At 44.1% G+C, this 15,265-nt stretch overlaps 1 protein-coding gene across 1 annotated transcript in view; it reads left to right on the forward strand.

The window, feature by feature from the left end:
• The first annotated feature begins 11,421 nt into the window (after positions 1-11,421).
• The window catches only part of GPD2 (glycerol-3-phosphate dehydrogenase 2), a 50,655-nt gene continuing 46,811 nt past the window's right edge, over positions 11,422-15,265 (forward strand). The window contains exon 1 of the mRNA XM_050899546.1: positions 11,422-11,523. Within this exon, the coding sequence (XP_050755503.1) occupies positions 11,422-11,523 (102 nt within the window). The remainder of the gene's footprint in view (positions 11,524-15,265) is intronic.

Consider the following 15,265-nt stretch of genomic DNA (forward strand, 5'->3'; position numbering starts at 1 on the left):
TGGGTGTGCCACTGCAGCTGATGCGAGCTCGTGGATGTGAGCAGGACCGCAGAGTTCTGCCTCCAGAAGGGTGTGGATAGCTGTACCTGCGAGTGACCCGGGCGCATGCCTGTCCCCTTCCTTGCTGGGCGCTCTCGGGAGGGTGGGAGACCACTGAAAAGCTGAGTGCTGGGTAAAAAGGGAAATGAACGCGAAATAAAAATTAGAGGCTGGAAAAAAAATTCCAAAGCAGATCAGACAAAAGTGGGAAGATCACCCTTTAAAGAAGGAAGGCCTCGTGTGCTTCAGCTGCTTCATGGGTATTTGTGGGTCCAGACTGGAGCTACCTGGGAGTGAACGATGCGGAGCACAGAGACCACGGAGGCTGCGTTCTCAGCAACAGCCGTTTTACTTTAGGGGTCCACTGCAGCTGTGCCACAGCTCTTGCTAATGTAGATGTAGCCCATTTCTTCCAAAAAGCATTACTTTAGAAAACAATTTTTATTATGTAATGAACAAACAATATGTAATGAAAACTCTTCTACAGTATCACAGTATTGCTTTTAGAACCATTTCGTATCCCTAAATAACTGTGTTTGAGCCAGGTTCCCAAGCGAACGTGTAGCTCTGTCTCAAAGGGGTTTCCAAACGCCAGATGAACTCACCCTCAGTTATATCCTGATAATGCTGATGGAGCCCAGATTGTCATTTCTCTGCTGGCTGAGCGCAAAGTCTTGGACTGTGCCTTTTTTGCTTAGCAAAGTGTTTCTCAAACCAAATGTTGATTCTGATTTCAAAATGGTATTGAATGCATGCCGCTCCTCTGGGATTAGATTTGCATGTACTATCAGGTCTCAATCTTTATTCCAGTGTATAAAACTAGGCTACTTCCTTGACACACCTAAGTAATCACCTAATTTGTAGTTATTTTTTGAGCAGGTATCTGTTTGTATATGCAGGTTTATGTCCGGTCTTGTAATAAGCAAAACACCTTATTTTCTAATCCTTTCTCCTTTAGTGTTTGGCTAGGGGCCGGGGGAAGAAAACCGTGGATATAGTTCAGTATTCGGATCAAGCTGAATTGTTAGACTGTCTAATCAAATATCTGCATTAAATATGAGGGGAATGAAGAATATCAGAAAAAAAGGGTGAACAGCTATAAATTAACTGTATCTAACAACATTTCTTTCTAATTACGGTAATTGGTTTATAATATTTGCAAGGTTGTATTGTGTGTGTGGTGGGTTTTATGGCTGATATTAACCCCCACTAATATAGAAACCAGGAATGACTATTTGAACTATTCAAGCTAAAGACAATGTTGGCACAAGAACAAGAAGGTATGGTAATCACCCTGCATACATTTAGTCAGTAATCAGGCCAGAGACTAGGTTTCCCACTCCTTGGATGGCAGATTTTCAAGTAATCTTTCAATAGGACAGGAGGGAATTTAAATACTTTTATCATAAAACTTGATTAATATATTATGATGTTTGTATGGTGGGAAAGCTCAAAACACTCGTGACCTCGGTGTTTCTTTGTATTGCTGTTAGTTCTTAGGTACAGTGCTTGGGATTACAGCCATCACTGTCTGTAAGTATTGTCGTATTCTCAGAAACATACTGCTTTCTCCGGCAAGATTATTACTATCTGAAATCCCAAGAAAGATTTACAAATCAGACTTTTCCCCTCATCATCTGTAAGACTTTTTTTTGTAGAAGGGTAATGAAACAGAAGAAAAAGAAGTGGCTAGGTTAAAAATACAAATAGTGGAAAGAGAAGCCAAGAAAGTTTGTTCCTTGTAGGATACAGCTTAAAGCAGTTGGGATATCATCTAATGCTAGGTGGGAAAATCTTGGCACCTGAGTACAGAAAGCGAATTAAGTAGTCTGAAGCAGTGGGGACCAAGAGAAGGAATGGGGATAGCATGCCTATTTTTTGCTTTGTTTTTCCTTTATTTTTGTGCATGACAAGCGCTGCAGCTACTTTTGGGCATGATAGCCGAGGTAGTTGCCTGTACTGGAGCGTGGGAAGGATTTTCCCCATATGGTAAACTGTTGCTTTGCTTCCACTTATTAGTGCAGGGTGGCCTGCAGGGTTTTAGGGTTTTAAGTTCTGTGTACAGGAACTTACAAATTTGTGGTGTGGTCTGTGGCTGAAAGGGACTTGTAACCCTGTGAGCTGCCTAGGTATTGTGGGTTATGTTTCTGTGCTTGATTGGTGAGGTAGTTCTTGGATAATTACTTTAATTAAAGTGCCGTAACTTGTGTTTAAGAACCCAAAGTAACCATCGGAGGCTTTAGGAGAGGATCTGGAGGATGGACTCTGCCGTGAGGTGTCAGCCATGTTTTGTACCCACTGGGACTCTTTCTTGGTGTGTGGCTTCATTATAGATATGGCTTACAGTAATTACATGAAGAAGTCACGAGTGCATGAGTCAGTGGCCCAGACTTCTGCTGGTGAGGTAGATAACAAGCCTTGGTTGCCCTTCAAAGCGTGCTGCTTTGTTCTCTTGTTTGCTGTCGTTGCTGGTTAGGTGACAAGTAGTGCAGGGCAGCCCAGGAGATTAGACCCGTATCAGCTGAGGAGAGAGATGCTTGATGACTGTTAGGAGTGCTGCAGGGGAAGCATCTTCAATTTTGGTCAGTTTAAGCTTTAATCACTTGCTTTTAAGACGCTTACTTCAGTTAGTATGGTCTGACATCCTATGTAATGTAGTGTTAACCACTTCAGTCTTTTAAAAAGCAAACGAGAGAGCTGGTAGATGATCTTCTTAAGGGGGGTGCTAATAGGATCTTTCTCTGACTGCCTCCCCTTTTTCTTGTTACTTGGCCGCTTTCTGCATTGACACACCCTGCAAACTGCCAGTAACACTTGCTCAGAATAGTACAGCTTTAAATGCTTGAGTTACCCACAGTAAGAACCCTAATTGTGGCCTGTCTTACTGCTGTTCTGTGCGCTGTCAGTGTGGCCACCTTTTAAGTAGTCCTGCAAGAAGGATCAAAAGCTGAATTAGAGGGAGCTGAGGATAGCGACTTCAGCTGTTGGGAGAAGCAGAGGTGGTGCGAGACTCAACTCAGCCTGGAGGGACATCGGTCTGGGGCTCTCGTCATCCAAAACTTACCTGAGAAGCTTTTGGAAGGAATGAGAAGGATTGAATTAGACAATGCTACTGTGCCAGTGGCAAGTTATGCAACCTGTAGTGGTGGTGATTATAAGTTTTCTATTTTTAAGTCTTCCATTGAGTGACTCACTTTATTAGATGTGTTCGTTTAAAATGGAATGTGAAGCACCCAGATTCCATGGAAATGGCCTCATAAAGCACACAGATATACAACATAACAGATTGGATTTCTTCTCTTAATTTAACAGGTTTTGCGTCTCATACACCATGTCTGATGGCAGCATACAGGGCGTCACACACTCCTATTGCTAAGCTCTACAGTTTGTATCCATCTGTCTCTTCACTTTTGCTAAAGTAGTCATCTTTCTTTGATCTCTAACTTGCGATTCTGCATCTGAATTTTCCACCATTCCCCTTCCCTCCCTCTTCCCTCATTCCTCTCATTCTTTCTCCCAACTTTGGCCGTGCACTGCTTAGATCCAGCCTGATACCTTAATAATTAGAAAATACTTGAGTACAGAAATGCTGGCGATTGCAGTACTTCCCTTTCAGTCGCCTGGCCTCCTCGGGTGGGAGTGGGTTACACAACTCAGAATAAGATCCAGCCAACAGTCTTGCAGCTACCTGGGCTGGGCGTTACGGGAAGTAAGGAAGGCAAGTCACTCCTAGGATTTTTGTCGGCCTAATGAGAACTGCAGGGTGGCAGATGCTTGTCACGTGGGGCACGCTAATCAGAAGCATCTACTGAAGACGGGTGTTGAAATCACTTCTTTAAAAAATAGGATGTAAGTTGCGCTTTGTACGCTTTTTGGTTTTTAAATGTGAGGCTGAAAGTGAAGCAGAAGCATCCTGCCTTTAAGAAGTGTATTAACTGATGAAGCGGAGCCCTTGCCTGTGATGCAGGAGGTCCAGGATCTGTTAGCTTGTGAGGTTCACCCAGGGACCTCGCTGAGGCAGGGTCGCCAGTCACCAGCCTGGACTCTGGAGTGGGAGCTTCCTATGGAAGTGACTATTGCATGCTTCTTTACATCAAAGTAAGTGTGACTCTGAATTGCTGGTTAAGAAATGCACTGCAGGAGGGAGCGGTTCCTACTGTGACAACAGTTTGTATTAACTTTTTTAACTTTTGGGAACTGTAAGCATGAACTTGTCCTGATAAATCTTTTGTGTAGTTTCCATTTCATGTAGACTAGTTCTGGGTTTTTTTTTGGTTGGGTTTTTTTTTTTCCGCCCTTTGTGTTTCCTTTCAAGTTTAAAGCCTATTTCTTCTTATCAGGAATCCTTTAATAGCTAGAAGTTTGAGCTAATGTCCATGTGAATCTTTACTGATACTCAACTGGTTCGCTGAGATGTGTTCCCTATGGGTTCTTTAACTCTTTGGACAGATCGCGCTGTATGCAATACCCGCTCCTTGTGGCGTGCTGCTGGCTCCTCCCATGACAGTCAAGGGCTCCTTGCTGCTGCCAGAGCTTGTTCTAGAGCCTGTCAGGGACTTCAGCCCACCCTGGAATCGAGGACGTGGATCCAAAGGATGCCATTTATGACCTGTATCGAAAGTAAGGATAAGGCTTAACATGCAGATTTACACTGTCAGATGGCACTTACAGCATTAAAGCACTGTACACTGTATGAGCCATTTTCAAAGGTGACTCAAAATATTAGTGTTATGGAAAGATGACTTATTTCTGACTGCATCGCTTCTCATGCTGTTTGCTATTATAATTTTCATTAAAATAAAATTCAGTTTCCATCACAAGCTATTGATCTCAGCTTGGAAGAGAGTCAAGTTTTATTACCTACTTGCAAAAGATGAGGGGTTTTTAAGTGTAGGCTCTTCTCTGTGTACATAGCACTCTGTGAACAGCCTTTGTCGTAACTATGTGGACTGCATTCTTTCCCTTTCCATTTTCTGTGCTCTGGTTTATCCTGCTTGGTGCTGACAGCGGCCTTTAGCAGCCATTCTGGGACAGAACTCGAGGAAAAAACCCACAAGTGTACGTTCAGAGAGCCTCTAATTTCTCTTTGGTTGTGTGTACGCTGAGGCAATGTTTAAGCCGTCCTCCTGCCTAGAGGAGACCTTGTTGCCTGCCATTTCCCACATGCAATGCAGTTCCTTTCGGAAAGAAGCTGGAGCGTTTGGGCAGGGAGAAGGTGCAGTACACCCCAGTAGAGTCTGACTGAAGGGTCTGGGGCAGAGCCTTGGCATGGCACACGCCAGCCTGGCACGTATATACCATGTCTCCACCGGCTGTTTGTCTGGGGCTCTGCTTGCCTGCAGTACCTGCTAATGCCCCGAGCTCAATTCAGCCTAATCCAAATACATCTGCTCATACCTCGCAAATATGGGCTTGCGGGTTCCTAGGATGAAATTGAGATGTTCTAGGTGTAAAAGCACTGTCTGTAGGTTTGAATGCCTGTCTAGCTTTGCGTTGGAGTGGCTTATGTTAAGCTGTATTTTCCTTTCTGTCCCTGAATAAGCTTCACTTACCGATGGTGAGCAAGATTTATGTGGCAATTTGAGCAGCCGGTCTCCTGGGAGTGTTCCTTTCTCCGGAGAATTGCATGTAATCTGGCTATCAGCTCTGAGTAGAGCTAATGACACAGGTACCCGGCTGTCGGGCAAGCAGAGGGTAGCCCCTTGCCAACAGCTGACGGCTCAGGCTAGAAATCCCTCCTGTATAGAGGGCACTGAGCCTGCCCGTTTCTTTATGTTACATGTTATCTTGCATAATGGAAGTGGCAAAATTGTTCTCTGTGGCATATCTCATTTCACTTTGGTGCATTAGGACAGCTGTATCTACAGTCAGACTGGTATAAGGTCCCACTGCAGGAGTGATCCTGAACCCCGTTCCCTATGTGCCTGTACCTTCATGCCCACTGTGGTAGTGCCCGGAGCTCGCCCTTGGTGTCAGCTGAGTTGCTGTAAACAGGTTGTGTTAGTAGAAAGGCTTGTCACAGCTCTCTGCGTGGTGTTATATGTGCACTGAAAAAACTGTGCTCGTTTATGGGAGGAAGCTATGGGGCAGTCAGATCAAGTTGTAACAGTATGTGGGCAACCACATTTGTATTCTAAGGATATTAAACTGGGACAACAGAGGTGCGTGCCACTCGGCTTCCCAGTCTGATCCTCCTTCGAGGTTATTGCCTTCGCTGCTTTTGAAGCAGCTTCTGTACTGCTGCGGTTTCTGTCCTGGTATATAGGTACGCTCAGGTCTCTTTTTGTTTGGTTGGGTTTTTTTTTTTCCCCCCTCATTATCAGTACACGTTTCTGTCTGGCTTCACGTGAGGAAGCCAGCTCTGGGAGGCGGTGGAAGCGGACAGGCAGGCAGCGGCTGTTTCAGCTCCCCAGGTCTGACTGCCCGTGGTTGAGTGTCAGCACTTCTAGCTGCTGGTGGAGCTCTGCAGACTTCTGCCTCTGTTGCATTGCTTGCACTGGGTTCTGTAGGGTAAAAAGTTTCACTGGTAGAAATTTGAAGGTGGAAAAGGTTAGTATGCCAAAGGACTGTGGTATAATAGACACCATTCTAAAGATTTTGTATCTCATCCAAAATTTTCAAGAAACCAATTTTGAGTTGAACTTTCATTTGATTTTGATAATCATTTAACTTCTGAAGACTGACTGTCCTTTCTTTATACATATGAACAAATATTTATTGCGTGCAATTGGCAGTGGAGTTTGTTGGGTTCCTAGTAGAGATTTTGTATAGGAAACTGTTAAATAAAAGCTGTTTGCTTGCCTCTGTAGTATTGTGTTAGAGCTGGTGACAGATGCTTCAGAGTTTTCTGGATCAAAGTAAGTATTGTCAGGGCACAGGGTTTTTTGCTGTTTGTTTAAATGAATTCTCTTATCTGGAAGAACTAGTGTGTATCCTAGTTAATGAATGAGAGCCTATGGCATCCGTAAGAAAATGCTGCCTGTCAGCACATGTGCGTGCAACAGTAGGGTAGGGGGATAATGAAAGCTATGTTAGCATGGCAGGTTGCTGATTCCGACGGGAAGTACGGAGGAGATGGCGCAGGGAGCTCCTTCAGCTGAAGCAGCTGAAAGCAGAGACCTTGGGTCTGTGCCTGCTATTTGCAGAGGCCTGTTGGGAGATGGAAACGGAGGAGATGTAGCTCTGTGAACATGAAGAGCAGGTGTAATGTTAGTCATTATCTTATTTCCCAGCACTGGCCCAGTACAGCTTTTAGTCGGTACGTGAGCATATTTTGTTTGAGGTTTTTTTAAAAAAAAAAAAGTTATCAGAAGAATAGGTATTTCAAACTACTGAAAAATAGCATAAGGCTATCTGTGTAACTCAGAATTGTGGTGAGTGTTGAGTTTATTTCTCCTGATTACTTTCATAAGTTTGTACAGCATTGTTGTACAAACAACTTAGAAATCTACGACAGAACTTTGGGGGAATTTGTGCTTTTTTCTTCATATATGCAATGATATTTCTAGTGTGATTCACAATGAGAGAAACTTTAGATTTAGGTTGATGCAGTAAGGGTTTTTAAACACATAACTAAAGATGTAAAGGTCAAATAGCTACATTATTTCTTCAGATTTAAAAACTTGGGGGTTTTGTGTTTGGTGTGGTTTTTTTTTTTTGAAGTATTGATAAAATGCCTGTTAAAGGCCTGCAGAACATGCAGTCCTAAGATCATGATTTCCTTGTTTTAAAAACAAAAAATAAATGACTTCCAAAGCTCTCTGGGAAACTGCATTTTTAAAGTAAACTGGTGTAGGTGATGATCACTGAGACTTTTAGTCAGTGGTTTGTATACCTTGTGCTGCTCTAATTCAGTCCTACTCAATGAAAATGTAATGGTTTAACTCTGGTAGGTATGTACCTGGTCTTCAAAGTGAAGTCTCAGAAAAGGTTTAAGGAGGCCAGGGGGCAAGAAGCAAGGATTAGCGTCGGCCGTGCTTTCGGTTGCCCTGGTTCTGCAGTCTGCCCCTCCGCAGGCTTGGTTTGACCTTGGGTGGAGGGTGCCTTGTTGCGCAGTGGAAGGTGCTGGTGCTCAGCATTTGGCTAGGAGCCTGTTGGACTGTGCTTGCCATCTGACGCCAGCTGCTGAGCTATGGCTCTCAATTAGTTTGCTCATAGTTAATGAACTTTTGAAGAGTTTAGTTGAACCAGAGATAAGTAGGGGTTTGTGCTTCAGCCATCACCCTTTCTTACTGAACTTGGTAAAACAGTGAAAGGATACGCTTCCATTTGTTTTCTTGAAAGCCAGTATCTCTGCAGACATGTAAGCCTGCTTGTTGGAAGATGCTAATTTGTTCTTTTTAAACTCCCTTGGATTCTAGAGCATATTGTGTTCCCGGAACAGGCACTTGCAAGGGTTTCATACTATTACTTGAAGTGACTCCTTTGCTGATGCGTAAGGTGTGTGAAACTACTTCAAGACTGCCACCAGTTTGCACTCTGAAAGATGAGTTATTATTCTAGCGACTTGAAGAAACCTTATGGTAGAAGTGTGTAGTACACAGAGTGCTTGGATGATGTATATGTGTTCACCATCACCATATGCTTTGTGTGGCTATAGATGGTACGTGAACTGGTGTTGATTGTCTTAGTTCTTTTATTTTGCAGGAGATGAGTGTGATGATGGCAGTGCAAGTTTTCCAGCTGCTGTTTTAATTCTTGTGCAGCACTGAATTTCATATTGTGCTATGACTTCACGAGTATCTGTAGGCATTTTCAGGTATGTAGAAGTGATATTACAAAAGGTTGTCTTAACAGATTTAAGGTGGTGGGGTTTAGCTGATGGTTAGGTTTTACTTTTTAATTTGGATGGTGGGGGGAGGATAAGCCTACAGGATAGGGTCTGATTCTGAGGCACTCTGCTCCTGTGATAGGACGTGTCTCAGATGGCTCAAATCCTGTCGTGCGAGACCTGTGCCAGACCGACGGGAGAGGGACTCTGCAGGCGACAGGCCTGCGTCCCGGCGTGCGTGGCTGTCCCGCAAGCTGGCTGTGCTGGGTTGCTGTGGCAGTACACTGGTGGGTGTCCCGTCCCCCCCCCATGGGCAGCCTTCCTCTGCTGGGTGCTCGCTTTCCTCTTGCAGTGGTAGCCTGCGTGCAATGCAGCTGGGCAGCGGACCGCAAACCTGATGGGGAGCCTTGTGCCCCTTCGGAGCTGGATCCGAGGAGAGCGTGCCGCGCCGCAGTGCCATGCGATGCTCTGCAGCGAGCGTAAGGGCAGGTGCAGGGCTGGCCGCGGCAGCGTGTCAGCCTGGCTATCTGTGATAGATAGCACCCTGGCATGGTGCACTTCTTGCGCAGCTGGGTACTGGTGGGAGTGCGGCTGCTTGCTGTTACTGGCAGCAGGGTCTGAGACCTCTGACTCAACGCTTACTCCCTGTTTCCATGGAGGTGCTGTAGCTTTTGAGGTCAGGCCCCCACAGTAACTTCCCTTTCAGAAACTTCCCTTGCTGTGGGGGTTTTCTCTGTTGCCTTTCCCTTTTACTCCTCCCTGTCATGGTATAAAGGAAAGATGAAGTTGGTCTTTTTTGAGACCGAAGTATGAAGTAAATGGAAAATGTGATACTCTACATACAGACCAAGAAAGGTTGATATGGTGGGGATCTTCAAGAGCGTACATGCTGCTCTTCAGAAAAACTTGTGGGAAGCTGCAAGTCTTGGCCTTCTGTACAATAATCACTTGCATATAGTACATACATACAATATCTATACATCAAATTTTTGCATACAATAATTGTGTGTGGAATTTCCCCCTGCACTGAGCGTGCTGCAAGCAAAGTACGCAGAGAGTGAAGTTAAAAATGAAGTTTTCTTGTTTGGCTTGTGTCTTAAACATGTTTGGTGTATTTTTTTAAGAAAAAAACCAGTTGTGCTAGCTGGAAGAACTAATAGGAGAAAAAAGATGAAATGTGGACAGATGTATAGTAACATACAGTATTTCATGTTTAATTGTATTGATAAGGCCAAAGAAATAACTCTTCAGTTGTAAGTAGTTTGCTGCAAATCTTGACAAGAAAGCTGTACGCTGCCAAAAGTAGTGGTTAATAACCCAGTCTGGTGTGTTTGGTATAAGATGGGCAGCAGCCGCGGAGGGAGGGCTGCGAAGCCTCTAGATCAGCAGGCGTGCGGTGAGGTGCCGTGCCATGCCATGCCGGAGCTGTGCCAGACCAGGGCAGCGGGGACGGCCTGCGGGGCCTCACCGGGGGACCAAGGCAAGGGCTGAGCCCCCCTAGCCAGGCTTCGGGTGAGGCTACCGGGGCCTCCCCCCTGGCCAGCCCCGGGATGGGGAGCTGCCACGGCTCCCTGCTCCTGGCCCGGGGCCGCTCCCGCTGCGTTGTAAGTCCGCTGGCGTTCCGGTGTTGGCACGGGGCTGTACACGTTGCCTGCTTCTGCTTTAAGCCTTAACGGTGCTAAATCTCTTGTATGGAGACTGCTGGGTGAATCTGGGGCTTGGACAAAGATGTCTTCGTAATTGGAGGGCTTGGAGCGCTGACGGGAGTCCTTCAAACGTGATGTATGTTGTTTCTAATGCGATGCGAGCTGCCGCGGTCCGGGGAAGATGGATTAGGTTGTGCCTGCTTAAGATTCAGGTCAGTTCCATGCAAATTTTTCATTCAGTATCTGAACACTGGGTCTTTTAAGAATTTGCCTGACCCACATAGGGCTAGTTTTAAACCCTCTGTAGCTAGATGATAAAGTTCTGCACTTATTTCAAGCCGCTCAGTCTTGTCCACTGTCTCTGCTGCTGCTTCTCACTGAAGGACCTGCTTCCTGACTAGCAGTGGATCACTTCTCCACCATTCCCGGGTAGGACAAGCTTTGCTGGTATACAGTGGATACAGGGATCATAATTCCTGCTGGAAAACAAGATGGAGTGCTGTTAGGCAAATGTGATTACAGAAATAGTTCGATGGGACAGGAGGGTAGCTAAAGGTGATCTTGTCAAGCAGATCAGCTGTTGTGGTATGGATTTGGTGGCCATCTGGCTGATGACAGGGTGTTCTTGTTCTGCTTTTGCCACAGTATTGTAAGCACTTGTCACATATACGACTACTTAGAGTTTAAATGGGGGGTGTGTGTACGTATCTACTTGTATATCTAAATACTCTTTTGTCGTTCAGCTTTCACAGCAACTGCCAGAGCACTCTTGCTTGCCTCTGTCTAGACTTTGTTTAGAGATTACTAATATTGCAATGAAGATCGCTAATTAATATATTGCTACCCTAAGTTTCAACTTGTCACAACATTGTCATTAGTTTCTACAAATGGTCTATTCTGTGTAGCCTAGATTCTAACATGGTAAAACTGCCTATTAATTTTTATCTTCTTTTCTTACAGTAAAAAATGGCATTTCAGAAGGCAGTGAAAGGAACTGCTCTCATTGGAGGAGGTGCCATAGCAACAGTTTTTGGCCTCTCTCAATTTTCTCAGTATAGAAACAAACACGTAAGTATTAATTATGATTTCTGATAAAATATGAAACTTAAAATCTGTTTGAGCGTATGTTAGGCTTATATGAATAGTTTTGTTTGGAAAGGAATGCCAAGAGCCTCTCAGCTTGATTTGGTAGGTGCTAATCTGGAGGATGGCATTAAACGATGTTTTGCTATTGTAGGTCTTTAACCAGTGGGGAAGTGTGATTCTTGTAAATCATTTTTCATGTTTAAAAAATGACCTTTGTGTACTACTACGGATTTTACTTAGTCGCAGGAGTGGAAAGTACCGATTGAAGTATAAGCATTAAGTAGAGTTTGGACAGTATTTTCAAACTGAGAAGCCTGAAGCGAAACCACTAGCACTATTTCTGAAAATCTCAGCTTCAAAACAGTCATGGTGCCAGCTCTTGTTCAGTTCAAAAAGCTGAAAACTGTTTGAGGATAGGATCTGTGCCAAAGAAGTCAATGGTGAGGCTCCTGTTGTTTCTGGTGGGCATTGGCCTCTATCTGGGTGGGCACAGCCTAGACATGGGTAAGCTCGAGGCATACTTCAGTGCCGTCTTCCAGGTAACTAAGGCACACAGACAGAATAAATTCCCTCAGCAATGAAGGATGATGTTGGAGACTTACTGATAAAGTAAAGTAGTGGTAGCAGAAAGAGGTGCAGTAGATTCCGGTGTCAATTTGTGTATTGATTCTTGCTGTTGTAGAAAATAAATGTCATTGGCATATCTGCTCCTCACAGTAGAGTCAGTTGCCATGCTCTTTAACTCGCTTCTTGATGCAGAAGCCAAGGAGAAATCAGGAAAAGGAACATGAGTTGTGGACTGGTTTTAGGCAGAGCTGGTGTGGATCAACAGCTACTCTTTTTCTTAAAGCAAATAAAGGCCTGTTGTTTTAATGCAGTTGTACTGTGTTGTATAAAATAACCATGTCTGGGCTTAGTAGATGCGTATGAGGGAATGTGTCTTCTGATCTTGTGTTAAATGTGGGCTGTGGGGCTGGCACCTCGCATTTGGCCAAAAATACTTGCCACCAGTGTTCCGTAAAATGGTTGAAGTAGGTGTAGTCAGAGCTCTGGCCTGATTTGCTTCAGTCTGGGTTTGGAAAAATCTTAAGCCCAAGGAACTGCCTCCTCCCTCCTTTGAGATGGTGTCAGTCTGAGCAGCTAGGTGAGCAGGTGCTCATTTTGTGTGGTGTTTTCTGCTTCTCACCTTAGAAATATAATCAGTCAGCTCTTTATCTAGACAAGCTGTTACTCTGTGAACTGCTTTAGTTACCACACATTTACCATAAGTTGCCATTCAAATTGGGCAAACTGAAAATAGGAACAGAAGTGGATCTTAATGGTCTAGTTGAAGGTAAAACAGTGGGTGATGGGAGGCAGTCTTCACTGAGCTCCATGAAGGTGCGTATTACGTCTGAATAAATGATAATCTGAATCTTCTGGCTGTTTCTATGGAGAGGAGGAGTAGCAGCTGAGGTGTTGGTAAAGCAAATGAGATGAGTCATTTCTGGGGAACCTAGCTGGAAAGTGGATAAGCCAGGATCCTTATGGCTTCAGAAAAAATGTTGCAGAAAATAAAGCCTAGCATTTAAAGTGAGCTTCCCATTGGGCTGCCTGTCTTGCACCTAGCTGATAATACTGTTTCTAACTCTCTCTGGAGTCCTTATCACAGGATTTTACAATCTGGCTTCATTACTGTCAGATATAGCAGCTTCAAATTTTAGGACTGTTAAATAAGAGAAGGAGTTGGAAGGGAAAGTGATCTGGATAGCTCACTTGTTGTATATGCAGTATTCCAGAATTCAGGGAATTCCCATTTTTCTGGGAGTGGACGGCCATTGGATGGCCATTATGAATGTCCAGAGACAGATTAAAAACCAGAGTTTTACAGAAGGTGATCATGGTGTCAAAATGAAATAACTGCTTGTCCCCCAGTTTCTGAACCTATTGTGTAGGATCAGTCTACAAAGGATCTGAAAATTTCCAGCATATGTGTAAGCAAATGGATCTGTCAAGTGAACAGCATGTTGTTTTCATGTTGTACTAACTTGCACATTTCCCACGTGATGTCCCTTAAAGCTGCTGCCTTAAACACCTAATATAGGGCAGCAGGTGGAACATCACTGGAGGGATTGACACAAAGGAGGACAGTCCATTTGTCGTGTTGACATATCTAAGCTGTGGGCATGTCCCCCAGCCCAAGTGTCCTCTTTTTAATAATGCCTGCCAATCAAATATATGCTAGGGCAAAGATCTTGTCTTCCTTTGCCAGAGAAGGATATTGCCCCAAGATGTGCACTAATTGGCTACACATTGTAGGAAATCTGTTGTTATTTCAAGAACAGAATCCATCACATAATAAGACAGAAATAAAATGCTCGGTTTTTTTACCCACGTTCGTATTGCTTCGCTCAGTGACTGGATGTCTGTGCTGTGGCTAGCATTGTGGAATTAGGGGCACCCAGTTACAGAATAAAGACCTCGGCTGGCTAATAATCCTGAACACACAGCCTAGTTGATCTGTCTTTCTTTGTTTTCCATGTTCACTCAGCTGGCGTTCGATGTTTCTGTGAAACGTGGCTGTCCCAGGTAATTCCAAGGGAGAAGCTGAAGGGTGGTACAGTTCTAGCCCTTGCGAATGGGTGGGAGGTCATTTGGATTTGCTAGTCAAGCATACTAGTGAGTGGTTCATCTACTAAAAGGGATGAGTACTGGCAATTTCCGAAGCTGAAATTTAAATTGTCCTTGCTAGGTTTGAGAGTCAAAGCCTGACTGTGAGGAGAATGGCACAGTTAGCACGGTTAACCTTGTCTGTATGGAAACAGCTGTAAAGTGTTTACACCTTGGAAATAAAACACTCCATTGATTCAGATCTGTCCTGGTTTTCAAGATTTTTATCCCAACTTATTTTTATACACACACACACACACACACACACACACGTGTGCTGACATTTTGGAGCACATTTCTGCAACAGCAATTGAGGCGATACAACCTGAGAATATATATCTACGTATGGCATATGCAGGCATACGAGCAGTTTAGCAAATTGCCCTTGTCGTGTGTTGGGTTTTTTGACAACACACCGTTCCTGCTGAGCAAAGGGAGGATGGGAACACATGTTGACATGACAGAACTGTTGTTGAGTTTAACTCATAAGCTGATAGATTAATATTGCACTTCTTCTGTGTCTTTTATAGTAACCTGATCATTGGGATATTTACTGAATTAATAAGCTGGTTTAGCTTAATGCTACGTGTAAGGGAGTAAGTAGGAATGACACTAATTCAAGCAAAACCTTTTTCAGTAAACACACAGGAGTGGTTCTTCCATCTTGAATAACCATTACGCTTAAGGAAGATGGTCAAGCTTTCTGTGCAGCCTTACTGACTTAGGCTGCGGAGGGCAAATGCGTAAGTCTGACAACAAGGCTTTTAGTGAGATTAAAAAGAAAAACCCTTTTCCAGAGAACAGGAGACAGCTGGGGAACTCTTCACAGCAGGTAGTGCAGAGGTCTGAAGAAACTAGTCCCTCCTAAACTGTTTTTGGGTAAAGCAAAAGTGTGCATAGACTCTTACTTTTTTTTTTTTCAGTGCTACCACTGTAAATGAATTTCATCTTAAACAATACAGGAACTCTCAAATCCATGTACGCTACATTGACTACCAATCACGAGCTCCTGAAAAGAAGAATTGCATCTGAGATGAAGTTGGATCCCACTGAGACATAAAATACACAGGCTATG

The sequence above is a fragment of the Gymnogyps californianus genome, chromosome 7 (genome assembly GCF_018139145.2).
Source record: "Gymnogyps californianus isolate 813 chromosome 7, ASM1813914v2, whole genome shotgun sequence".
Taxonomy (NCBI): Eukaryota; Metazoa; Chordata; class Aves; order Accipitriformes; family Cathartidae; genus Gymnogyps; species Gymnogyps californianus.